A 25280-nucleotide genomic window follows, 5' to 3' on the forward strand; every position below is an offset into this window, starting at 1 on the left:
GTCGCAATTAGACTCTACTGGGTAGACAGACAGGGGTGAGGCAGGCGTGCATGCCGCGTGTGGGAATGTGTCCAAGCTTTTCCACAGCTGGTTCTTTGGTTTATTTACAGATAGAGAAGTGGTGGGAGCTGCTGACATGATCAGAAGCTCTATATATCACTTTGTTTCCCCACTTCATCCGTCCCAGCCTACATTGCCATTTCTGTATACTGATGCCTACGATACTCCCTGAAGTTTGGGCATCGGTTGAACTAAGCCAGTTCCACAACTGCAAAAAAACCCTATGTAGTAGGCACTCAATCCAGAAGGGTCAAAAAAATCCTTCTGCTCTACTTACCCCAGCCTAGTATAAGCTACAGAATATTTCTTAAAATCCTGTTAACAATCTTTGCCACTTAAGTAAAATACAAAAGGCAATAATTACGATGAACTGGGGGGAGATCAGGAGAGATCAAAGGCATCCCTCTAGCAGCCAAAGTCCTTGAAGTAGCAGGTAATTTGTGAGATGTAATTCTCAGGAGTTAGCCCGTGCCCCAAGCTATAAAGTTGGGTTAAAATAATACCAGTGGTCCTCTGCCAGTCTGGCCTGGGGGATTCTTCTGTGATCCCAGATCTGGTGGCATCAGTTGATTTCCTGGTCACAGGAGCAAGTATTGGGGCGAGTGCAGTACCGAGGAAGTAACGGAGCGAGGGCCCCTCGTAGTCCTCTGAGCGGTCCCCCAGGTTCCCAAGGAACAAACAAGTAACAAAGCAGAAGAGCCAAATGATGCAGCAAGGGGGTAGAAATCCTTCTCAGTACCTGCGGGCAGGCAGTCCAAGGCGTGAGGCATTAGATTAATACATGATCAGCCGGCAGCAATCAAGTCTTTCTAAGGGATAAGGCCCCAGGCTCAGCACAGTTTTCGTTTGAATATAGCGGAGAAGTCTCTTCCCTTGTCTTCTATACTCTTTTGCAGGAATATCGTCAGAGAATTATGTTTACCTTGTACTCAAGTACAGCTCCCTGTCTGAATAGTAAAATTAATTATTTTTTATGTAGCTGATTTTTACTTCCTCAGGACAGTACTTCACCGTTGCTTTTACTGAATTTTGTCTTAGGTTCTTTACCGTGCCTTCTGCTTCTGAAGGTGATTTTGAGTTTTACCGTGCTCTTCCAGTTTGTCACTCACCGATTCTTTCGATTGCGCTCTGTGCCATCACCCCGGCTAGTAACAAAAATAAGGGCTAGACCCTAACTCGAGACAGAGCCCAGCACGGCCGCGACGTCACCGTGCAGTTCCGTTTCTGTGCTGCTTTTTTCTTGGTGTTAAAACGATTGGAATCGATAAGATTGCAATTTAAACTTTAAAAACTTTGCTTGGTATATACAGTGGCAGCATTTGTCACTACAAATGCTTTTAAGAATGTTTATGTACAATAGTTCCAAGATATAAATGATCTTTGTTTAAAATCTGTCAAGGGAAAAATCTTGCCACAACTAAATATGTAGCGTTGACATTTGAAATCGGAGCAGGCAGGATTATTTGGCTTCCACTTGCAGTGCTATCAGCTGCTTTCCGAGAGGAAGAAGGAGGAAACGTTTCTGTGGCAGGTTAATTGCAGAATAACAAGCAAATTCTGTCTCTTGACACTAATTATTCTAAATAAATTCAAACTACATGGAACCTTTTTATAATGAAGCCATTCTTTTCACAGAACAGCTTTAGCCTAAGTGGAAGTAGAATTGCAATTGGCATATTGTGATGTATTGAAACAATTCAGGACTTTATTCCACTTCACGATAAGTGGTGTTCTACAATGCCCAGGTAGAGAAATTGTTCTGAGCGCAACGAAGGAGGTTCTCCTGCCTTCCCGAAACAGCTTTTCTGGTTTCTTAGCAGTTGACTCCTAAAACTCCGGAAGGAAATAAAGATTTAATCCTTGAAAGCCGTTTTAGAACTGGTCAGGTCCGCATGGCCTGTAAGTGATGTAATATTGTGCACTGCCGTCAAGCGGGGTGCTTGCTCATCTTCTTTCTCACCGGTACCTTTCTGGTGACTCTTCTTACTGCGAGTGAAGGCCATTTTGCTGTCACTACAAACGTCTGGATATCTCAAAGGCTGTTTTGCTTCTACGTATTTAATGCACCACTTTATCCTTTAATTCGGCTCACTGGCAATATTTGAGTTTATTACAGGTTTCAGAACCGAGCTGGCGGCACCCGAGAACGGATACGGCGTGCTGTTATTACAGCCCTCAGCTGGAATCAGTCAAAAGATTGGGACTTTTTTGTGTCATTGCTTGTTTTAGACCCGTTGCCCTACCATATGCAAAACCGTCGTTTGCAGTCCCCACCCCAGACAAATAAATGATCTTGCAATTAAGTGCTAAAAAGGAGGCAGCCGGCTTGCGTAAGGTCTGTCCTGGCTGATGAAACCCCGTATTTGGTCCAGCTGATGAGTGGTGGTGGTAGTACAGGAGTGACCAAATTCCGTATCGGTGCGAAGTCGTGTTTGCAGCAGGGAAACTGCTGTTTGACGCCGCGTGTTTTTGTTACCCTGTGCAGAGCTGTGTACCCTGGACTGCGGCAGCCACGGCGTCTGTTCAAGAGGGATATGCCAGTGTGAAGAGGGCTGGGTGGGACCCACCTGCGAGGAACGTACCTGCCACTCTCACTGCGCTGAACACGGCCGGTGCAAGGATGGGAAGTGTGAGTGCAGCCCTGGATGGGAAGGGGACCACTGCACCATCGGTAAGGGGGTTTTGCACCTCGAGCGATAAAATACCTAGAATCTTAACCAGTTCTGCAAAGATCTGCCATAGCCATCAGTCTGATCCAAGTCATTTTGGAAAAACAGAGACCCAGATCCAGACCAGGTGTAAAAAGGTGCCTCTGCACTGGTGATGCACCCTTGCTTGCCCCACGGAGCAGCAGCTCGGTGCAGCTTTCTGTTTAGAGGAAATAACATTGAGGAATTAATTTTTTAAAAAACACACAGAATAAAGATATCTCGGTCCTAACATACCTTTGGGTTGCGTTCGTACGTGAACTTTGAGTCAGGAAGGAAAAATATGTTAAAGAATTAGAAGGTGTGAGGGGATGAAGCTGTTACTCAGCTTAAGTAATTCTTGCATTAAATCTCTTGCCTTCTCGTCTGAGGATTTACATATTTTACTTATTACTAAAGGTGGTTTTTCTATAGCTGGCTTCTAACAATATTGCTAATAAGGTAAAGCTTTCAGATCTTTTTAGAAGTCATTACTCTACTATACAAATGTAATAGTTATATTTTTAATGAAATACAACAGGTTTTTGGAAAGTCTAATAGCGTTTCTCCCTAATATGTCCCAAAGCAAGATTGTTCATAAACATTTTAATTGCTTATAATAGCAGGCTATCTAATTTTCAGAGTTAAGCAGCATAAGCTCTCATCTTGCTTCTTGAAAAAAAAACTAGAATGTTTTATCTTTATCAAAATAATTTTAAGATAATCCATTCACTGTCTCTAGAATTTACTAAATCAGATTTGCTAAATCAAGAATTAGGTTTGTGAAGGAAGAGCAGCCTAATTTTCTAAAGATTGTGTAGAGCAAATCCAGAAGAGGGCCAAAATAATTAAAAAGATAAATAGAGCTGCTCTTCGCATTGTAGGCGCTGCCAGGTATGGCCCAGGCTGTCCTCTGCATGCTTGCCATCAAATGGAGCGGAGTTACAGGCGCAATGCGTTGGGAATAGATCTGACTGCAGGGAGAGGGAGGCGCTTTATATCTAACCAACAGTGGCAAGCCATAAGCAAATGGTGTCTGTATTTTCATTTGGGTACAGAAGTTCAATCCATCTCAGTTTTGTTCTTTTCTTTTTTAAGCTCACTACTTAGATGCTGTTCGAGGTAAGTTTTTCATATCGGCGTTGTGAAAGAATAATGAAAAGATACAAAAGTATTGGGAATGGAGTGTTTTGTGTTACCTGTTTTGTCTGAGCTTCTGTACTGCTAAGCTGCCAGAATAGATAAAACATTTATTTATGGAGAGATATATGTATACATAGAGAGAGACGTACAGGAAAAAAAAATGCCGTTTTTAACAAATAACGTGCTCAACTCACTTGTACAGAGGTAGCAATGTGAGCATGTTTTGTGTGGCCATCTGACGTGCTATGTTAGGCAAATCAGGTTTTTGCTTTCGCTTACCATTCCAAAGTATTGACAGAGCTGAGGACTTGCTCAAAAAACTTCCTGTTGATCCTGTCTTCATGAGAACAAAAATTTTTATATTTTTTTGTCATCTGTGCTTGGAGTAGGTTTCTTTTGATAGAGAAGTACACCTTTTTAAAAGCTGCCTAGGCTAGATGTGATACAGTTCTCTTCAAATCATCTGATACAAGGGTTAAATTTGATGTTGTTTTGTGTCTGGTGCTGTTCATTTGATTTCCATGCCTTGCCGCAGGTCCTGCCTGGTCATGTCAGCGCAAGTACCTTCCCCGAGTTCGGCAGCGGTCCCTCAGTCCTCGCCGTGCTGTGCGGAGCAATGATGCGCATTGCCCCTTGCAAAAATGCTGCTGCCTGAAAAAAACAAACTAACCAATATTCCAGAAAGACCCGGGTGTTTGTTTTGTATTTATTATTTAATTTCTTCAGAATTCGATAATAAAAAAACATGTAGGCATTCGTTTGATAACATTTGTAGTCTTAGAGGATAACCACACACAGCAGCAAAATATAATCATGTACAAGAAATGAAGTAAGTCAGCAGGACAGTGAATTGAAGTAGAAAAACATCTCTGTTACCCAGAAGAGCTTTCACATCCTGCCCTTTCCCCCAGCTCCCTGGAAGAGACAAATCATTGGCTGTTATAGTATATCTGGTGGTTGCCAACCTCATGCTATTTTAGAGCGGGAACTTCCAGAATTGCAGTGTGAGAAGATGGTGCCACCATCACCAGCTCTTCCGAGCAAGAGGGTCAGACTCTCCAGTCTTCTCGCTTGCAGATGCGATTGATAAACTGTGCCGAGGGTGAGGAGGAGAGGGATGGTGTGTCTAGTGTAAAGTTGCCAGAAAATGTGCTGCATGCTGGGCTGTAAGTCACAACCTGACAGACCAGTCGTGCAGATTCTCTGACTCTCTGGTCAGCTCCTCCAAAGCCCTTTTAGAGCATCTATCTCCTGGGGCTGCCAAACACACATGCAGGCTGAGAACTCTTCTTTCTTCCTCAAAAAAAATTCTCTCTGGTAACACGTAAGCGCCGATGTTCGCTGTCGAGCACAGAAGGGCTTTCAGTTCCCGTACGTCCGTGCCGGCAAAGAGAAAGGAGCCCTCTTAGAAGGGATGCCACTTGCGCTGTTAAGCTTATTGCTGAGCTTTATCCATTGTCCTTTGGCTTCATGTGCAGCATAGTGAGGATTTGACAAATGTCTGAGCTGGCACTAACCTATGCAAGCAGATGGACATGAGTGTACGCATCCAAGAGACAATTCCGCTCTCGCTCTTATAGGCAAGAGATGGAGCTGAGACTGTCCATTACTATTGATTCAGAATTTACAAGTATATAATCCAGGGCATGCTGCAGTCGTTGTTCCAGTTTTGATCTAGAATCAGAGCCACTCAAGGGCAAGTGTTCGTCATATTTGAATCGGCCGTAACGTGAAGAAGTGGGACTGGGCGTTGGAAGGAAACGCTCCCTCGTTTGCCTACTGTGGAAAGAGTTGTATTGTAGCGTAAATCAAATTGGCTTTTTCTCAGTCAGCTGAGTACTTATAAACAGAATAAAAAGGTCACCTCCACTCCCTGCAGTGTGTAGGATTATGTCCACAAATGCCAGTTTCTCATTTGAACAATATTTTCCATATATATCTTTGATACAAATATTGATTATATATATACCGTTCTTTGTGATCTACAACTTATTTTTCATTCAGTAGAGAAAGAGATGGACACAGCAGACTGTTAAATATCTTCTTACAAGTTTACTCACTCTTCTCCTGTGCACAAAATGTTACTAAAAAATCCTCATCCCTCACTGAGAAAGGACTTTTGGGCGAGCAAAGGGAGGGACCAGGATGGGGATTTTTCCGTATTTGGTCAAAAATACAAATGGCTTGCAAGGGAGCTATGATCATTTGAGGGCAGCACGTATAATGCTGTATGAAAGGATGTTAAAGAATAGTTACAACTGTAAAGGAAGAGAAGAAAACGCCTCCATGAAGGCTTGTTTTTTGCATTTTCTTTTCTACTAGATGGCTGCCCGGGTCTCTGTTACGGAAATGGGAGGTGCACACTTGATCAGAATGGATGGCACTGTGTTTGTCAAGTGGGCTGGAGTGGCTCGGGATGTAATGTTGTCATGGAAATGGTGTGTGGAGATAACCTGGACAATGATGGAGGTATGATACATAATTCATGTCTCTTGGTTTATTTGTCACATCCTTGATTGTCATTTGAATCTATAGTTTTGGTGTGTGTTTTTCTTTTTATCACAGAATGTCAATGTTTGTCTGCCTGCTCAAGCCAGTTGTTCCACTGACTTCATCTGAAGCAGTGCGGTGAGGGAGCAGACCCTGCTAGACGTTATTCAAGGCAGAAATTATGTATGTGCTGTACCTATCATCCCAGTACTAGACTTTTTTCGTTAAAAAAGAAAAAACAGCCCCAAAAAAGCATAAGAAGTAATTTCTTTTCCACTCTACCTCATGTTCAAGATAACTGTCATCTATTTCAGCAAAGAGAGCCAATGGGTATCCAAATGAAAAAACCTCTGTGCCTGCCAAAATGCATCCAGAGTTTAGTCTTATGTTAATATTAAATGAATACATTTGCAAGCATAAAGCATACATTTAGAGATGCTTTTTTAATATTAATCCCTTTCTTAATGTTTCCACTGAGACACAGCGCAGTTCTCGCAATTATCTGGACCTACATTTGAACAACTGTCGAGTAAGCTAGTGTAGAAAGTATGGAGAAGTAATTTTTGAAAGTACCGTAAACAGAGCCCTGTGCTAAAATAATCCTTCACTCTTTGCCACCAGTTGAACCAGGGCATTTGGCACTATGTGTTCCCTACCTCAGACCTCCGTAGTTTGGATTCATTGTAAGGCTGCATAAGTTTTAGGTTTTCTGGGAAAAACATAATTCTTTCCCAAGCTAGTCTCTGCCTCCTTTCCAGTAGTTCATTCTAATACACACGCTAGTGCATTTTTTTTCGGGAAAAACATCCAGACTCTTATTTCAAACTTACCAGTAGGAGAAAAGCCACAACATTCCTCACTGATGTTCTCAAGTTAATTATTTGTCCTATTTATTTTAGGAATACTCATTTGTTGGACGCTCAAGAAAGACTATTGTTTTCCTCTCCTTTACTTACTACCATCCTTTACGGTGTGCTTGCCTCCGTAACTCAGAGCTGTGCAGCTTTCTCACTCAGCCTGTGAATACATCTGCCCCAAGCACGGTTACATTTTTTTCCTTAGTTCGTCTACTGAGATTTATTGAAATATATATTATCTTACTGTGTCACACTGACAGACCACCTCAGTGTCTTGGGTGAGATCTCCTACCCCACTGTAGTGTCAAATCTGAGTATAAGGATTGTCTATTTTCTTCTAGGTCGTTGATAAATTAAGCTTGATTTCGGGCCAAGAACTGAGGTCACTGTGGGACTTCAATAGGAACATTCTGACTCAGGGATGATTCCTCATTTACAGATATATTTTGAGACCTTCTGATTTTGTATTCTGTGGGCTCTAAGACCATGCTGTCCTTTGGCAAAGCTTCCTCGTTCCTGAACCCCGTTCAAGATCACCGTACTCCTCTCTTGAGCCTTCCTTTTCCCCCTTGTTTCCAAGACCCCCGACAACGCTCTCGCTGCCCGCTCCCCCTGCTCTCTCTGCCGCGCGTATCCCTTTCACGCACGGCGCCGCAGCTGGCGTCGCGGCCCCTTGCGCGCCTCCCCATCCGCCCGGCGCTCTCCCCCGCTGCCCGACCGCTGACTCGCTCGCCTGCGCTCTTAAATCTGTCCACGAACCCCCTCTTTAGCCTGTAATGCGTGTAAAGCGTTTTCTGATACACTCTGTGAACTGGCTCTGTATAAACTGCCCTGTATTGTGATTTTGGGTGCTTTATATTCTGCCGTAATGGTGAGTTATTGAAAGAGCTGGCAGTTTTAACTCTAAATCTCCTTGAATTTGTCAGTTTAAGGCAGACACTTAACATCATTTCACTGCAGGTTTTAAAAGTAATTTTCTTTCCCCTTTTTAATGGCAACATAACATGGACTAGGACAGCTCTGTTGACATTACATTTAGAGATAAGTGCAGAGAGAAATATTTAATTAATCTGACTACTACAGATGGGCTAAATGTAATTAAGTTTCCTTCACAATCAATTTTATATAAGAAAAGAAAACTATATCTACATACTAAACCCACTTTTCTTTCTATACGAAGTTCACAGGACCTGAATCAGCATAAGCGTAAATTAGAACATTTCCCCTAAGTGATTGGAGTTATACCAGTGTTACATTAATACGAGATCAGAAGCTGATTCCTTGTGTTTCAGCGTTTGTGTACGTACACAACAGTAAAAACAGGAATGGGGAAGGAGACACGACGTTACCTGTTAAGTCCTGCTCGCTGGGCGGTTGTGCCTTAGACTATGAGAATATTACGGTGGCATGACGCGTTACCACCCGTCAAGCTACGTAACCGGGTTAGGATCACGAAGATGGAAGCTATTAATGTTTTTGCCTGTGGCTGTGGTGAGTTAAGAGCTACAGAAACTCAGCTGACAGGTAGTGACTTCCGGAGCCGTTAGGATGTGATCGCGTTCGGTCAGCGACACACAGCCCAGGAGATCATGCTCTAGACCTGATTTAGTGCTGTTGCGTATTCCAGGTTGGAATATGCTCACCTGGCAGAGGTCTTACTCACTCCAGTTGTGTTTAAATCAAATATTTATATCTGAGTCCTTCGGAGGTGTTTTGTGCTTCAGGTTCATTAGGAGAAAGTCACACCCAAAGAACAAAGCTGTAATAAAGTTGAACAAGTATAATTTCAAACAAACTCTAATTTCGGGGTCTAGACAGAATGATAATTTCGTGCAGTTTCCAGTTGATTCGTTATACGGTACTTTCAGAGACTGAAAAAACGACATTTTTGCTATATAAAAATACATTCAAATACATGATAGAAGAAACGTGTTAGAAACTGAATTATTATTTCCAACTGTAGGGCTCGAATAATGTCATTTATTTGACATGAGGAAGCGTTAGTGTTATTCTTTGGTCTGTAGTAACAGCACAAAAGCCTCGGGCGGGAAGAAGCCTTGAATCCATTTTTTAAGGACCGGTCTATGAAGGTAAGCCACAAGCATATTCCGCAGACGCTGGAGCACCAAGCTCCCCATCAGAGCAGTTGTCCGTGGTGTGGGGCCACACGCCTGCAGAAATGTTTTCCTGAGCAGGGAGAACGCAATTTCTTTTAGAGCCCCACTAGCATACGCCGTACGCGTACCCTGACCGTACCATAACTGCCTTTCCCGGTCCATCTCATAACTCTCCATTAGCTTTTTCCTACTTGCAGACTTAAGGGCATGTTTGCCTGTTCAAATATCACTACAAATATCATTGAAAAGGTCTTAGCATTATAACAGATGCACGACGGCATGGTTCGCGCTTGCTCTTGCGGAGTGCATCTGCAGTCTGTTAGCAGTGTGATGTCCATTAAATAATGCCAAGAAGTCAAGCAGATGTCCTTTGCAGCGGGGCCCTTCCCTCGCCGTGGCTTCCCTCAGCATCACATTATTCCCATTCCCGTATCACATTATTCATCACATTATTTCTTACTCTCCTCCTTTCGTTATCGTGACTGACGTGATTTAATTTTCAGTTTATAAGGTGACCATTCGGCTCACCCGAGCAGGACATTTTCTCTTGTCCCGTCATGTCCGAGCCAGCGTGTACCTGCTCTTCTGACATACATTTACACTGCTGCTGCACGTGCGGGTCTGGAGCGGAAAGTTGCAGCCTGTCGCTCCCATTAATTTCTTCGATACGGATCTCATTTAAATTTGCCTGGATCTCTCCTCACCGTTTTCTTTTTCTTTCATGAATCAATCTTGACTGTTTGTTTTTAAGGAAAACACTATTTACTGCAAGCTTTGAATTCTCTTCCAAATATCCCTTCAGTCACTTCAGACAGTTATTGTAGCTTTCTCCAAGCTTTTCCAAGCACTGGAAAATACGTGACTCAGCATAGCCTTGGGCTGATAATCAGTGTTGCTAAAATATTGATGTATTTCTGACCCATCCATTGGCATTTTAATAACCTATCCATCACAGAGATATTGAGTCCATATATAAGTAATACGCTATTATTACACAATATAAATAATACTGATGGGAATGGTTTTCATTGTTGCTGAGCAGTGAGGGCTCCCTGGGGACACTTATAGTTTCTGAAAACCGTACTCCAATATATTTGCATTCTCCTGTGTGTGGAAGGCCAACCACCACTGGTACTCGCTGGATAAAACACTCTGCAGCCTTTCCACAGGCACACTGGTGGGTTTCCAATGCCCTTATACAAACGCCAGCGTTCCCAGTTAACAGCCTCACTGTCTGCTGCGTGCTATGTATTAACGGCTAAAATTTGAGAAGCAGTTTGGATTAATGGGTACAAAGAAGCATTAGAGACTCATGACGGTTGCTGCTGCTTAGTCTCTTCTGAAGTTGCTCTTTGATTCCGTTTGCTTAGATTCCTGGCAACCCTAATTGGACTTAACTGAGCCTGGGGTGAAACAAGTCGGCACAGGCATTGTTTAATGCTTATTTGAAATCTGTAAAAGAAAGCAAGCAAATGTAAGTTGAAGACTTAGTTGAAGATTTTTTTTTTTTCCCACGAACAACAATAGTCTTGAAAAATTGATCAAAGCTCAAATCCTTCAAGCGCTGGGAGTCGTGTCGTTCAGTTTTTTAGGTTGTCCTGCATAAGGAGAACAAAATCTGCTTACTGCAAGGAGAAACTTAAAGCCCATCTTTTACTTTTTGTGAAAATGTTCTGGGCATAGTTCTCACAGCTCCATCGCTGCTTGCACCCACTGGCATCAGTAGAGAGGGAGAGGGAGAGCACATACACACACACCTCCGGGTTGCTCTGCCGCGGTGAAAATGAAAGTCAAGGTCCTACTTGTACTAAGCAGAGTATATTGCTTAGAGGTGGGCTTGATTTTCATGTGACTGAGCAAGTACGTTTATTAGGGGGGGGGTGTGTGAGTATGCCTGCATACCTGTATATGCGTGCACTATATAAGCATATACACCACTTCTTGCAGTATTCTGGGTTTGGCATTAACCGTAAAACTTCAAACCTACTGTGGTTAACGTTAGTAGTGTCTTCTCCATGTGTGACAAAAGCTTGAAAGGGTGAGAATTCTGCTCTTGTCATTAACTTTAAAGCCGAAGAACAGCAGTGTTAAGTATCGTTGCTAACTATTTACATTTTGCTTGCCAGAACCTGATGATAGTGGATGGTCTGTTAAAATAACAAACCCAGTAACACGGGAGGTGGAGCCTGACTGAATTTGTTGTTTTCATAGCCCGTTACTGAAGCTTGTCGGTGGTTTAACAGAAAAGAAGCCGCTGTGAACGTTACCGCATGCTGCACTGGGGAGCTGGGGAAGCCACCGCTGCCAAAATTAGAACCGCTTTGTCCTTTGCTTCCCTTACCAGTGACCCCACCCAACGCCTCCTTAATGTCCTCGGGTGTTCCGCTGCCTGGACAGTTTGTACTAATTGTGGACACGGAGCCACTTTCAGCAGCCTGAGTTACTGTGGTATTCCCATATTTGTAGGCATGAACCGCAAGTAATTCAAGGGTAGATGAGAAGAGTGAAAAAGCCGTGATTTGAAAAGTAGGTGGCATAGAGCTGTTCGTATCAGGCCCAGAATATGTGACTTGTTCCATGTTCTTGCTATTAGCTTCTAGCCGACGAAATGCCTTTTTCCTTTTCCAACTCTTATTTTATTGAGGATTTAATAATAGATATTATGCAGCGTCTGGAAAGCTTAAATGCAAAACATATGAAATACAATCACTGTACAGCATTTGCCCAAACGCGGTAAGTAGAGAGGTGTACAGCTGGAAAGTAACCGGTGGAGAGGTGGGTCCGTAGCGCCGCTGCCAGTTTTCCCGGCGGCTGAAGGTGATCATCCATGTAGAAGAGAGATTGCTGCATAACGTGTGCATGGAGAACGTACTGTGCCTAGCACTAACTGAGCCTTCCATGACTGCAGCAGACACACAGCTAAGGAGGCAATTTCATCATATTCGTGGCGTTCTCTCCATCTTATTAAATAAGAAGAATGTGTAATACATACAATAAATGCATAAGCAAGAAAATACGTTTTATTTGATGGAAAGCATTGTGTGATTCCATTGACACAACCTCCTGACACAGTAAATATTAATACCGTTCTTTACAGAAAGCCTTCCTGGAAGGATCCCTTTCCCAGCAAGGAAATGGGAAAATCTTGTCCTAACTCTGTGAGCTACGGCAATGCAGAGGGGAGCGGTGTGACTGGAAACAGAGCAACGTGTTTTGGCATGCTCTGCCTTTTCTTTGAGGTTGTTTAAATTACTTAAGAGTGCTATGAAGCGCCTTTTAACCTCAAGTCGATCTTTGTGACTTCTGTTTTAGCAGTAATATTGAAGATATTTCAATTGTCTAAATTACTTACAGAAACAAAAATCCCAGTTCATCATTATCCCCTGCATACAAAGCGAGGTACCTGGAAAATGTGAAACCGTAATCTCAGACACGTCAAAATGTGAATCACTTTATTATATAATCTGTAGTGCACCGTGAAGGCGCCTGACTGCCTTTTATAGAAAATAAATTTTTGAAAAATGCTAATAGCAAACCAAAATCATTCACACCTCTGTAATACATTTTAGTCTGCACTTATGCTGTGATGCACTTTGTGGTAACTGACAGTAAAAACTTCAGTATACAGGCTCCCCTGCTGTATGAATTACAGGTTTTGCTGTTTGCATTAGTTTGCTCATACTCCTGACTGTTGTCTCCTGAGAGTTAAAAGAAATCTTACTGTTTTCTACTAAAACAACGAGTTTTTAATAGTTGGTTCCTGATAGGAAAACTTTGCCAAAAATGTGACCGTTGGTTGAGAATTGGCTAATGTGTTGGTAGCATTTTTAAGTGAATGACTTTAATGCTGTAGTTTATAAACAAGATTTACTTGTTTTTCTGTGTTATTCTCCTGGATTTCCAGGTTATATCTCCCGAGGATGAAATGTTATCCTCACGTGCACTTGCTAATATGATTTGCATTATCATAAACTGCCTTGTGATTCTGTAGCAGCTTGTTTTACCTGGTTCATTTTAATGGGTATCATGCCGAATTACAGTAGTTTCTTTTCAAGTTTCAGATTTGTTTTTTCCTTTTTTCTTCTATATGGTCTGAGTTAAAACTGAAGTCTTAAATGAGCCTGAAGTGGAACGAAGACTTTATTTGTCCCAAAATAGGTGTTTTATTCTTTTACTTCAGCACAAAGTGTTAAAATTCTTCAGGTTTATCCAAGTTGATTTTTTTTTCTAAGTTTTGTGTGATTGTTTGGAAAAAAGATAGAAGTTGCATTATCCAGACAATTCTAGTTAACAATTCTTAAATACATACACGCAGTGGCCTGAGTTAGGCCTGAGCCAAATGTGTGGTGTTAAAAGTCCGTAGAGGAGCTGGTGCTGCTGCACCTCCTGCCTCACTGCCCATGGAGCATCTTCTCCGAGCCTAGCATCTTTCCTCTGTTTCCTCCTGCATGGTTGAGGGGGGGAGATTGAAATAAATTGTCACCGAATCAATTAAAATATTTAAAAGATGCAAAAAAAAAAAAAAAAAAAAATCAGCATGAGAGAGAGAGAGAAGCCATGAATGATAATCTGCAACCTAGAAGCCTCCTGCTTTGGATTAGCATTTATATTCTGGTTAGCAATTTCTTCCTCTGATGTCTTTGTAGCCTCTGCTCCCAAGGCCATAAGCTGTTCCTGGTGTAATCCAGCACTTTCTACATTCATGGTGCTGTTAGGACCAACACCGTTCTCACCATGGGTTATTCAGATACGCTGCTGGGACTTCACACCCCCGCTAATGGGAAACCCACCCTTCTGTAGCCCCGAGAGCCTGGAGAGACGCAAATGAAACCGGGTACAAGTAATTCAACCCAAAATGACTCCATTAGCAGAACCTGGAAGAGTTTGTAAGATAGTTACTTCGCTGACAAGTAAACTGCAAAGAAAAGATGAAAACTGAGTCTGGAAGATGGAAAACTGCTTTCCCTTTACCGGGTTTCTTTTTGTGTACAGCATGAACGCACAGTGTTTGTCGCCAGGCGTGTCAGCTGTTGGCTGAAGCAAAGAAGAATGAGGACTCTATTAGAGAAAGCAAAGTATTTCATTGTTATTTTTATAGCTATCTCTTTTCTAAGCAAATCTTCATTTTCTAATATTTCTATGAATTTTCACTTTTATTTCTTACATAAATGAGAGAATCAGGTCAGTTCAGCTCCTACATCTAATGGCTTGTTGACAAGGAAAAAATTAATCAGAATAGCTACTGTGGAATAAATTACTCCAAAATAGCTTCCCCGTGGATATTGTTATTCTGAAATAAGTGTGCCTGCCTTCTGATTAGTACTTATTCTGCCAGACCAACGTTTGTCAAGTTTCCCAAGTAGGCAGCAGACGGCTTGTAGAAATTAGTACCTTCCAGAAGGTACCTTGACTCCTTGAACAAGACTTGTCACTGCCATAACCATTCCACCGGCAGAGACCGGTCCTGAATGGCTACGCCTAACCACACCAAGTGCCCTCGGCAGGGATCTTCTCTTCCTTTTGCTTCATACTTCTTCACTTTTTCTTTAATTTCTTCATCACTTTTTCAAGTCTAGTAGAATTCTCTAGTATTTGCAGTCTTGGAGAATCTACTAGTAAGTTGATACTTTTCAGTTCAGTTACTAAGAATATAGCGAGTTTCATTCCTTGGACAAAAAAGAGGAAACAATAAGAGGAGATCTTTTGTTTTCCTTGCAGTTCCAAGCTTGCTTTTCAGGTTTCAACCCAAAAAGGTCTTGTTTTTTCATCAGAACACAATTAATGCCCCTCCATCTGCTTCCCGTGTGGTTTTGTTTAGACCGAAGGCCCTTTATTGTTTCAGCTTACTGACTTCCTGGGGGATTTCAGCAGCTTTCTAGGTTTTCCCGAATATAAAGTGACTGCTACACTCAAAGTCAATAAAGTCAGCGTTGCCCTGTGAAGTTGTTCTCCCACCGCTGGCAAATGCCTGTTGTCTCCAGGACAGGGGGCATGTGGAAAGAAGTTAAAGCATGCACTGATTGTAGCTGTGCCAGCTTTGCTGGATCCAAGCATCTTAGACTATTGTTGCTAGCTATCTACAGTTGCCCTTGGCTCGTTATCACAAGAACTAGCCTGCTCTGTCTGATTTCCCAGCTGCAGTAGGATGGATTTGTTAATTTTTTTTGCTTAGCCAAGCCATTAGCTTGCTCAAGGTCAGGCAAGGATTTTCAGATTCCAGGAAAACCCATTTCATTATACTTGTTTGTTCTGTAGAAGGGCTTTTGCTTTCTTTTTGAGGTGAATATTTTATGCTGTTGTTTACTCGGCGTTCACATAGTGCAGTGTGCTCTCTTGAGAAAAGAGCAGAGTTGGCTGAATGGTGGTCTCACACCCATTAAAGTCAATGACAAAACTACAGCAGCTTCCCCAATAACGCAGTTTGCCCTTAGGAGGTACGGTTTTATAGGCACCAAAGAGCTGGTGGAAACAGAGCATGAAAAGTCAAAGCATGAAGTGAAAATATCTGACGGTGTGTTGATCCTATAGCAATCTGATTTTAACACGAGGAAAATCCATACAGTGATATGATGACTCCACATTTATTGAGACCGAACTTGGTACGAATACAGAGAGATGTCTTTGTTGAAGGATACAATGCTTTAATACTGCTTTGTGTGCATTAGTGTGCTTGTCAATCCAAGCAAGTTAGCAACTGCTAAGTCATAAAATTGATGTTTATTTTATCTTATCAAGAAGATAATTGGTCATTTTACCGTACCTTACTAAATCTGTTTCTGGCTGAGTATGTAATTTAGGCGATTTGGATGTCTAAGCTGCTGATAGAAGCAATTAAATACCAATAGCCCAATTTTAAGTTTTATTTAGGTGTTTATTCTAGATGCACTTCAGTGCTTCACTTTTCATCATAAGCTTTGGACATTAAAGTAAATTAATTTCACCTACAAATCTGGTTACAAGTTTGTCCATGAAGAAATGTAGATTTTTGAAAAAAAAAAAAAAAAAAATTATTTCTCCTGTTTTTCATACTTGAAAATGGAGGGAGGAGGAATAGGTTTATTTTCGCTTTCCAAATGTGCTTTCCTGGTGCAAACATCCATGGAGAAGACGGTACCTGTCAGGTCACTGGGATAGAGCCTGCATCAAGGTGTGTATTTGTATAGCACCAACGACAAAAGGAGCATAGTCATGTTTCTGCCCCTTTCGGACCACTCTAGTCTTGCAGCCAATAAATGAAAAGTAAACGTCCTAAAACACTGAGAAAACTACTGTTGGGCTTAAGGTAGGAGACAGACAACTGTAACAAGTACCTTTTTTTACTACTGTAGTGAGGATGCTCATGAGAGTTAGATAACATTTCAGACTTTGTTCTTGCAGACTGGTTAGCAAGTGTGTATTCACAGGTGTGAACAGGCAGTAGTGACAATAAAGGACTGTTAGATGTATCAGCTGCACAGTGTGGATCATGTACTCGTTGGACTAACAAGTATTGCGTAGTGATTTTCTTCTGCCTGTGCTGCAGTAAAGACGATCCCGCTCTTCCCTGTTCACTTAGTCTGTCGGTTCTGTTTTCTCATTGTCGTGTGGGCATGGTACGAGGTGATACAGTGTTAATGACTAGAGAGAAATACCCCTTCTGGACTAAGCATGTGCGTTAATGCTGTATTGAATTTGAATGTGTCATAATCAGCATGCCTTCCCATTGATTATATACGTCCTGTGCTCTCTAGTAGTAAACTTTATTCTCAGAATCATCCAATTTCCTGAACTTTCCATTCTCTCCGTTTTAGATGGCTTGACAGACTGTGTAGACCCCGACTGCTGTCAGCAAAGCAATTGTTACGCAAGTCCTCTCTGCCAGGGTTCGCCTGATCCCCTTGACCTTATCCAGCACAGCCAACCGCCTTTCTCTCAGCATCCTCCAAGGCTCTTTTATGACCGAATCAGATTCCTTATTGGGAAGGAAAGCACTCATGTAATCCCAGGAGATGTCTCATTTGAGAGCAGGTGAGTTTTCTTTTAGACGAAAAACTTTTCTGAACAATGAGAACTGCAGTGAAAGTACTGAACCAGGAAAAAACAGTGATACCTGGATAGCTGAGAATTCTTCACTGGTGATCAAAAAATACTTAAAAGGATAGCAAATGTTTAAGTCCCAACAGCTGAGGATCTTGTTTACCAGATTCTCGTTACTACCTTTGTAGTTCATAACAGTGTCACAGCAACAAACGCTACTACTCTTACTAACAAGACTTTGACTGTTGTGGAAGGTAAGCTCTCGTACTCACAAAATAAGTGGGGGGAAGTTCAGCCCTTTATGCTGTAGATACCTGTAATGTTGGGAAGCAGAAGGACAAGTTGGATTTGTGGGCGCTGTATTAGGTCACCTTTCCGCCCAGTAGAACTTGATTGGTACTTACCGCGTGATAAATTTAACATGTGTCCCTTACACATAATCCAGGTACCTAATTAACAAACTTTCTTGGGTTTACTACATGTTCATAGACCAGTGTGGAGTTTACCATTTTGTGCTGTGGGTTATGCTGAAGCTGTCATGCAAACAGTAGATGATCTCCAAGTGTTTGTAAGATGGGCTTGCCCTTTAACAGGAAAAGACTGTGCAATAGGAAAGGGGCACGTACTTGCTCAGAAAACCTGGAACACATAGTTTCTTGGACATTTGAAATATAGGGCCACATAAGTTTTTATGCTGTAGTTCACCTGGGAAGCTATAACTTACACGCTGACAAAGAGATCCACAAATCATCCACATCACCTAACCATTACCCTGTCAACGAGGCCTATACGTTAGATAAACCATGTTCCAGTAATAAGGGCATAAGAAATTTTTTATTTTCACAATACAATACACAGCACTTAGGTTACAACCTCGACTTTATTCCGTAGCTGCGCACAAATTCAGTGCACTTTCTCTTTGTAACTTATTAATTTTTAATAAAGTAAATATGTAAACAGAGTCTTTATTGATCTGAAATACCTAAACATTTAATCACTATTAATAATGTAGCAGGATGTTATAAATATGTAGAACAATAGGGCATGAAGATGAACTCCATGAGAAGCGCCCGCCTGCCAGTGGCGGGTCTCTCGCTGATGGAACAGTGCCATTGCACCTGGTGCAAGCTCCGTGGCAGGCTGTGCACAGCTTAAACCAAAAGTCACCAGTGAAAGGTTTTCCTCATCAAAGTGCCTTGCAGTGAGGTGTTTTCATAGAGGAGGTGAGAACCTGAGTTGCCTGTACGGTGTTCTGTGTCACTGCAAACGTTAGCAGCCAGATTGCACATAATCCCGTCAGCGTGCTTCTAGAGATAGAAGGAACTGATCTTTTAAAGCTATCATCGATGGGATTTAACTTGGATTAAAAAGCTTTTTCTGAGTATAGTATTTCGTTTCTTTACCCTGATATCTGCCATGCCTTTGAAGAACGAAGAGCAGCGAGGGCTCCTGTGTGAGCAGCAGCCCACCCTTACCATGGTTTGACACTTTACGCCACCAAGGAATACGACTCATACCTGTGCATCGGTGCGTTGTTCACACCCCAGATATCATTTTCTCCCCCTGTAAAGAAATTACTACTTACTTTGGTGAGAAGATCCTTGGGATTCAGATGAGGCTGCCTGTATCCTTGGAGTCAGGGCAGTGCCTGGAGACATGTGCTGTGCCATGTCTCCTGGGTTTTGTCAACAGTAATCTGCTATGTGCTGGGCACCCCGAGGAGTTCATCAGTCCACACTTTGCTTGATCCTCAGGTCTTCCAGGCTGTTGAAAAATTGTTCATCCATAAGTCAAATATTATTAAAAACTGCCAGAATTTTCCTCAAGGATGACAGATCTCAGAAGGAGGCAACAGCTTAGCTGTGCTGCCTCTGTTCAGAAATCTTCCTCTGATGTTGTCAGTCTGACTGTCATCTAGTGTCTGTTCTTCTCCTGGGAATTAAGATTACTGGGAAAAATATAGAAAGACAACTGTTACTACAGTAAAAAGATCAGAAATCTGTGATCCTGCCTATCTGGTACAGACCAAAGAATGCTTGGGGGTTTTTAATCTCCTTTTGGCTATTGCTGAAAAGGTTGTGTCCAGGCAGATGATATTAAGTCATGGATGCCTGCAATGCTGAAACCAGGACAATGGCATTGGTGGTTCAACAAGAAATGTTAGAAGGATTGGATGAAATAGTGGCATTCATTTCTTTCAGAGCACTGGCATCCATTCCCACGGGTGCTCAAATTTTGCAAAGCCCTATCTGGCTTCCCCCCCCTCCTTTGCAAGAAGTCTCTGAGACCACTAGGAGGATTAAGGAAGAAACATCTATCCAGTGTTTTCAGTCTTATGATTCAAATGACATTGTGTAGTGGGTTACTGTACCATAGGTCAGTGGAACTCCAATGTGGGTGATGTCTGCGTGAATCTCACTGTAGATAAAGCCAAAGTGATGCTGAATATATTTGGGAAAGCTTTCAAAAAATGTTGAAGATTATCTCTCGCCTTCAGACTGACAGGGTTTTGTCTCTGCCATATCCTGGTGTTTTCAACATCACCTGAAATACTGAGACTATTTGTTCTGAGGAATGCTGGGACATCCATCCTTTTACATTTGCATCTTAAGCTCTAGCTTACATCTAATTTTTTAACATTTGGCTTCTACAATGGAGTCAGCGTGTGGCATTGAGCCATGGCTAAATACTACGCCAAAATTAACATTAAGGAGCTAAGTGTTTTCAAAACACATTTTTCTTTTTATTATGTCAAAGGTGTGTCATTTTACGGGGTTTTTGCAAACTCCCAACTTAAGCTGTGACATGCTGAAAGGCAGATTAGACCCATTTTGAATAAATGAAAATGTACTTGCTTACATCAGGAGTAGTTTTGACCTACTGCATGTAGCAGGGTGTAGTAGATTAAAATGTTTTTATCAACTTCTGTTCTCAGGAAGGCTTTTAGCTTGTTTCTTTGCCGAATATTTTTAATGCATGCTGCTGGCAAGCTATTTGACTCCCTGCAAATTGCCTACAAAAAGGGTCCAGTGTATGGTACTGAATTAATTACCCTTCAAAGGCTGCTTACAGCAACATTGTCAGCAGGAAGAATTGAATGTACCTTACTAGCCTTTAGCTTAATTTCTCTGATTGAAGATTTTAATCAGAAATGTAATACAGTAAATGACATCTTCTGGTAATGTGACACTTGCGAATTCACAAGTTGCTTGACGGAGTTCCCCATCTGAGTCTAATGTCTCAGCCTGGGGTGCTCAAAGAATATTGGCAACTTAACACACAAAACAAAGCGAAAAAATAACAGATAAGTAGTAGTAGAACAATAAAGAATGGTGGTGGAATAATAAAGTGCTTTACGAGTAGTGAAAGAATGCATCTAGAATTTTAAACTTCTATGTATATTTTAAATTAGAGATGTCAAACAAACTGCCTGACGGTGGAGAGCCGAGACCCACGGAGCTGAGATCCTCGCTTACACGTGGAACGACTCATGAAGCATCGACAGAGAAATCCTACTTCTTTTAGGCCACCTGCAACCCGTGGGAATCTCTGCTTTCTCTCAAAAAGCCAGCTGCTCCCTCTGGAGTTGCAGATTTAGTACAGCTTGCCAGGGGACTGGAAACATTTTTTAATGCATTTGAAAACACTGAGGCAGCTTATCAGGGACATGTTCCTTCCTCCAAATTAGAAAAGACATTTTTGCACTTACTTTCAAGTTGAAACAACTTGGACAGCCTTAGTCGAAGACGATGCAATTGCTGCAAGTAGGTGACTGTTGGACAGGTAGTATGAGTTATTCCCCCCATGAGAAAGAAAAGCAGGCCAGTCACAAGTGCGTAGAATAAATCTTAGAGGCTGAGAATAGAAGAGGGACATACAGCACATTGAGGAGGCGTAATGAGCTTTAGAGGTTTCTCTGTTAAGAAGAGCAGTGAGCGGTAGCAAGGTCCACAGCTCGTCTGGAAAGAGGGTGAATGTTGAAGCAAGGAAGCGTGAAGCGGCAGTTGCGTATGAAGCGACATCACTGCAGGGAACATGCTCTAAAAGCTCTGGAAAGGAGAGGACTGAAGTCATGTCTTCTGCAAGCAGCAAAGCTGCAGGGAACGCGCGTGCCTCCGGGCATGGTGGTCTGCTTTGTGAGCTGTCGGGGCATCGGGAAAGGAGGGAGAACCTGCTGCAAACTGGGGGGTTGTTTGTTACCTCCCCGAGCCTTTGAGATTAGTGCTGGTCATAAAGTAACTGAAAAATGTTTTCATACCTGCAGTAAATGCAAAAATTAAAATAATTCTGATCGAGTGCTTAGTCGGAGCTTTAGTAGCTGCTGGTAATTCAAGAAGAGGCCAGAGAGTAGATGACTCTTCAACTTAGAGTAGGTAATAAAAAGACAGTAAATAATGAGGACAAACATAGCAACACAGAGGCAGGCTTAGAACATTTAAAATCTAAAAGATTGCAAAGACAGTTCACTACAGATAAATGTAGAATAATGAGGTTTATGAGTCTTTATCACATACTGTAAATGTGTGTGGCTTGTGAAATATGACATAAAAAAGGAGCAAGAAAGTTGAAAGATAAGTCTCTTAATATTATTTATGAATAATGAGAAGTAAAGTGAATGAGTAGAGGAAAGAAAGTCTATGTATGAAATAATGAAGACTTTGATGAGTTGTTATCGCACAAATCTGTGTGCTTGATAAAATATGAGGACAGAGTAGAGTCAGGAGACAGGTCTGTGTGGAATGAACAAACAGGAGTACGAGAAGAATGTACTGAATAATGATGACTCTTAGGGGTCTCTCTCACACCAGTGTATGTTGTAAATACATGGAATGCAATAATAAAGGGATTAGAAAAGGAAAGGCAGGTCTGTTGATGATAGAAATACGAGAAAACAATAGAAACTGGTGTTTTCTGCTCTAACAAATCAAAGAGTAACTGGACCTGGCTGTTTTGTTGAGTGAGTCTTGTGAGTCTGTTGAGACACACCAGAGCTTGACTGCGTTCAGTGGAGCAGCAGGTTTTGCCCAGAAATAGGGCCAGAACCAGTTCAGTTAATGCAGAAAACGAAAAGGTGGTCACTCTGTTTTGCATACTGGCAGTAATGCAGCCTCTCCCATTCCTCCGGGATTTATTTGCTGAAAGTCAGCATCTTTCTATTTCCTGGGAGCATGGAATTCAAATTAGCAACTGTGGTGAATGGCGTACTCGCAAAGGGGTTAATTTTTACCAGTTGCATTTTGTCAGGTCATAGTCAGCCGGGTTTGATGATATCATAGTGATAAATTAGTGTCCTGTCGAGTGGCTTTGGAGAATGGGATCTTAGGAAACAAGTCAGAATTTTCAGAAATTTATGGTCTCCAATTTGTGCATATGATTTCATTGGATCATGATCAATTAATCTCTCAAGGGATATTTTTTTAAATTCATATATAGACTGCTAAATAACTTTAATCTGAGATGCTATTAAGTTTTTCCTTTAGATTACATACTCACTGTGCAAAGAGAGGATGTGTCTGTTGAGGTCTACCGTGAACTTTCAAATTGAGAGAGAAACATAACAGAACGTTTTAATTTAGATGTGTCTAAATTTATGTTTATTGCTTATATTGAGCAATTAATGCCAGTTACCTTTGTAAGTATTCTATTGGTCTTGACCCTAAACGTCTTAATGTTATCAAAAGATTTTTGCACACACTGTTCACTTTGTTGTGTGAAACCACCGTTACAGAAAGTATGTGCAATTGTATCATCAGATCCCAAGACCTGGATCCGTTCAGCCGGCGGAGGTGTGCTAATGTAGCATACCTGATGGCATGGGGCAAAATACTGAAGGTGTTTCAGTGGAGTGTAGCTGTGTAAGCCCTTAGAAAATCCCGCTAGGTCCTAATCTGCACCGTGAGGGTATTTTACATCTTATTCCTCATCCTTGATGAGACTCGTCTCCTTTGAGTTTCAGTCTTCAAATACGTAAAAGGCTAAAGCTAAGAAAAAGAGAGGAATTTCTTCACCATTTCTGTGGGTAGGGTGAAAGTAATGACCTGAAAGGGCAGCAGTGGAGATTCAAAATAGGCTGTAGGAAAAACTTGCCATGAGTAAAGCAGTCATATAGAAGCATTGGACCGGGTTACTTGCTGAGGTTATAGAGTTAGACAAGCATCTGTCTGGAGTAATGTAGGTGTAGTTGATCTTACCTGAGGCAAAGTGATGGATGAGATAAAGTCTTGTATTTCCTTTCAGCTCTCATTTTCTATGATTCTGTGATCCTGTTAGCCTCCGATTAGACCCACTTAGTAATGAGTTCACTTTCCTGTCCGTTGACTTTGATGCATTCTGCTGTGCTGCCATATTCCAACCTCTTTACTAGAATGGAAGGATTTTTATGCTCTAAAGTGGGTGCAAGTCCAACACATCCCAGAGGGAGTTTAAAAGGGCATAACATGTGATGGGGGATTGAGAAAAATGTGTGTAATGCTTGATTAGGCGCTCTCTGAATTTTTTACCTATATAACTTTCTGAAGTTCGGTGAAGACGGTGAGTCTCACTGCAGCCTTATCGCATTAGTTCAGCTTTTTTTCTAATAGTCAGCGATGTCCTATTCTTAGCAGCAGAGAATGAGGTTTCATTCTCCCCTTTCACAAATCATCACCCCCTAGAGCTGCAGCAAAGCTAAGTCACGCTATCAGTGAAACCTTTGCAGAGCTATTCAGTGGCGGAACAAATGGCATCCTGAAATACAGTCAGAAATGGAAATATATGCACGATACATGGGAGAGTCTGTGTGTCGTCTTCATGAGATAATGGTGGGGGTTTTTTTTTCAAATCAATCTTTTGGACTCGTTTGAATTTTCATTTAAAATCAACAGTCACAGTGGTATCAGGGTAGTTCTGTCTGTCTGGGACAGGAGTACAGCACAGTTTCTGAAATCAATGCCCTTTTCACCTTCCTGATAGGACTAACGTGTTGCCTTCTACTCTTTTTGTTACAGACGGGCATGTGTCATTCGAGGCCAGGTGGTAGCAGTAGACGGAACCCCTTTGGTTGGAGTGAACGTCAGTTTTCTGCACCACAATGAGTACGGATACACCATCAGTCGACAAGATGGAAGGTCAGACTTTTATTTATGGTCTTTCACTGGCTCAGACTTGCATAGTTAGGGCCATCCACCATCTTCTATTCATGTACAAAATTTTCAGAGACATCACTGTTCATAGTGTGGATTGAGGATGGCATCTGGCCCATGCTCTGGGAGCACATTTAGTTAGAGCTCTCTGTGGTAAAGGGACCGAAGAAGAAAGAGAAGAAGAAACCTAACAGCAACAAGATCACAGTGGCATTCAAACACCTGGAGACAAAATGCGACAGTACTGCTGTAACAGCACCGTCTTGACTTTTGAATATTTTCACTAGTCAGGTGTTCTAGAGAATTTCCTGTCTTGCCTTTTTTTCTTCTGTTTTTAACTGTGAATCTTCCAAGTATTTTATCGAGGTGTCAATAAAGTTAACTCCTTCAGTTGATCACCTGAGCTACACAGCTAAAAGTGAGGACAGACTCTTTCCAGAGCCAAGATGGTTAAATTGCTGTTCCACAACCAGTCCTGAACAGTGCTGGCTCCCTTCTTTTCCCCCGCCTTGTAGGGTTGAGTTCAGTTCTCAGAGAGAGATGAAGTTCCTATATAATCTATATTGCACTCCGGGGTTGGCCATCTATTTGCAATAGGGTCATGCTTTGCTCCTGAACTTGAATTAAGTTTAAGACTTCATCTTCCTTGGCTGTGTTGTGAATGACAAGAAATCAGAAACTAATCTTCCAACAGGGAAAGAGTGTAATTTGTCACTGTTTCCACATGATTTTTTTTTGTTGTTTGGTTTTGTCAATTTATAAAAGTAAGGAGCATGTGTATTTATTTTA

At 41.8% G+C, this 25280-nt stretch overlaps 1 protein-coding gene across 2 annotated transcripts in view; it reads left to right on the forward strand.

The window, feature by feature from the left end:
• TENM1 (teneurin transmembrane protein 1) overlaps positions 1–25280 on the forward strand; it is a gene marked incomplete at both ends in the record, with an annotated part of 257520 nt that overhangs the window by 155604 nt on the left and 76636 nt on the right. The window contains 5 exons of one of the 2 annotated variants that reach the window (XM_082004271.1): positions 2546–2731; positions 3846–3869; positions 6213–6359; positions 17145–17361; positions 24357–24476. In XM_082004271.1, the coding sequence (XP_081860397.1) occupies positions 2546–2731; positions 3846–3869; positions 6213–6359; positions 17145–17361; positions 24357–24476 (694 nt within the window). The remainder of the gene's footprint in view (positions 1–2545; positions 2732–3845; positions 3870–6212; positions 6360–17144; positions 17362–24356; positions 24477–25280) is intronic. The other variant, XM_082004272.1, reaches the window with a different exon arrangement.

Source organism: Phaethon aethereus (assembly GCF_964289735.1).
Source record: "Phaethon aethereus genome assembly, chromosome: 10".
Taxonomy (NCBI): Eukaryota; Metazoa; Chordata; class Aves; order Phaethontiformes; family Phaethontidae; genus Phaethon; species Phaethon aethereus.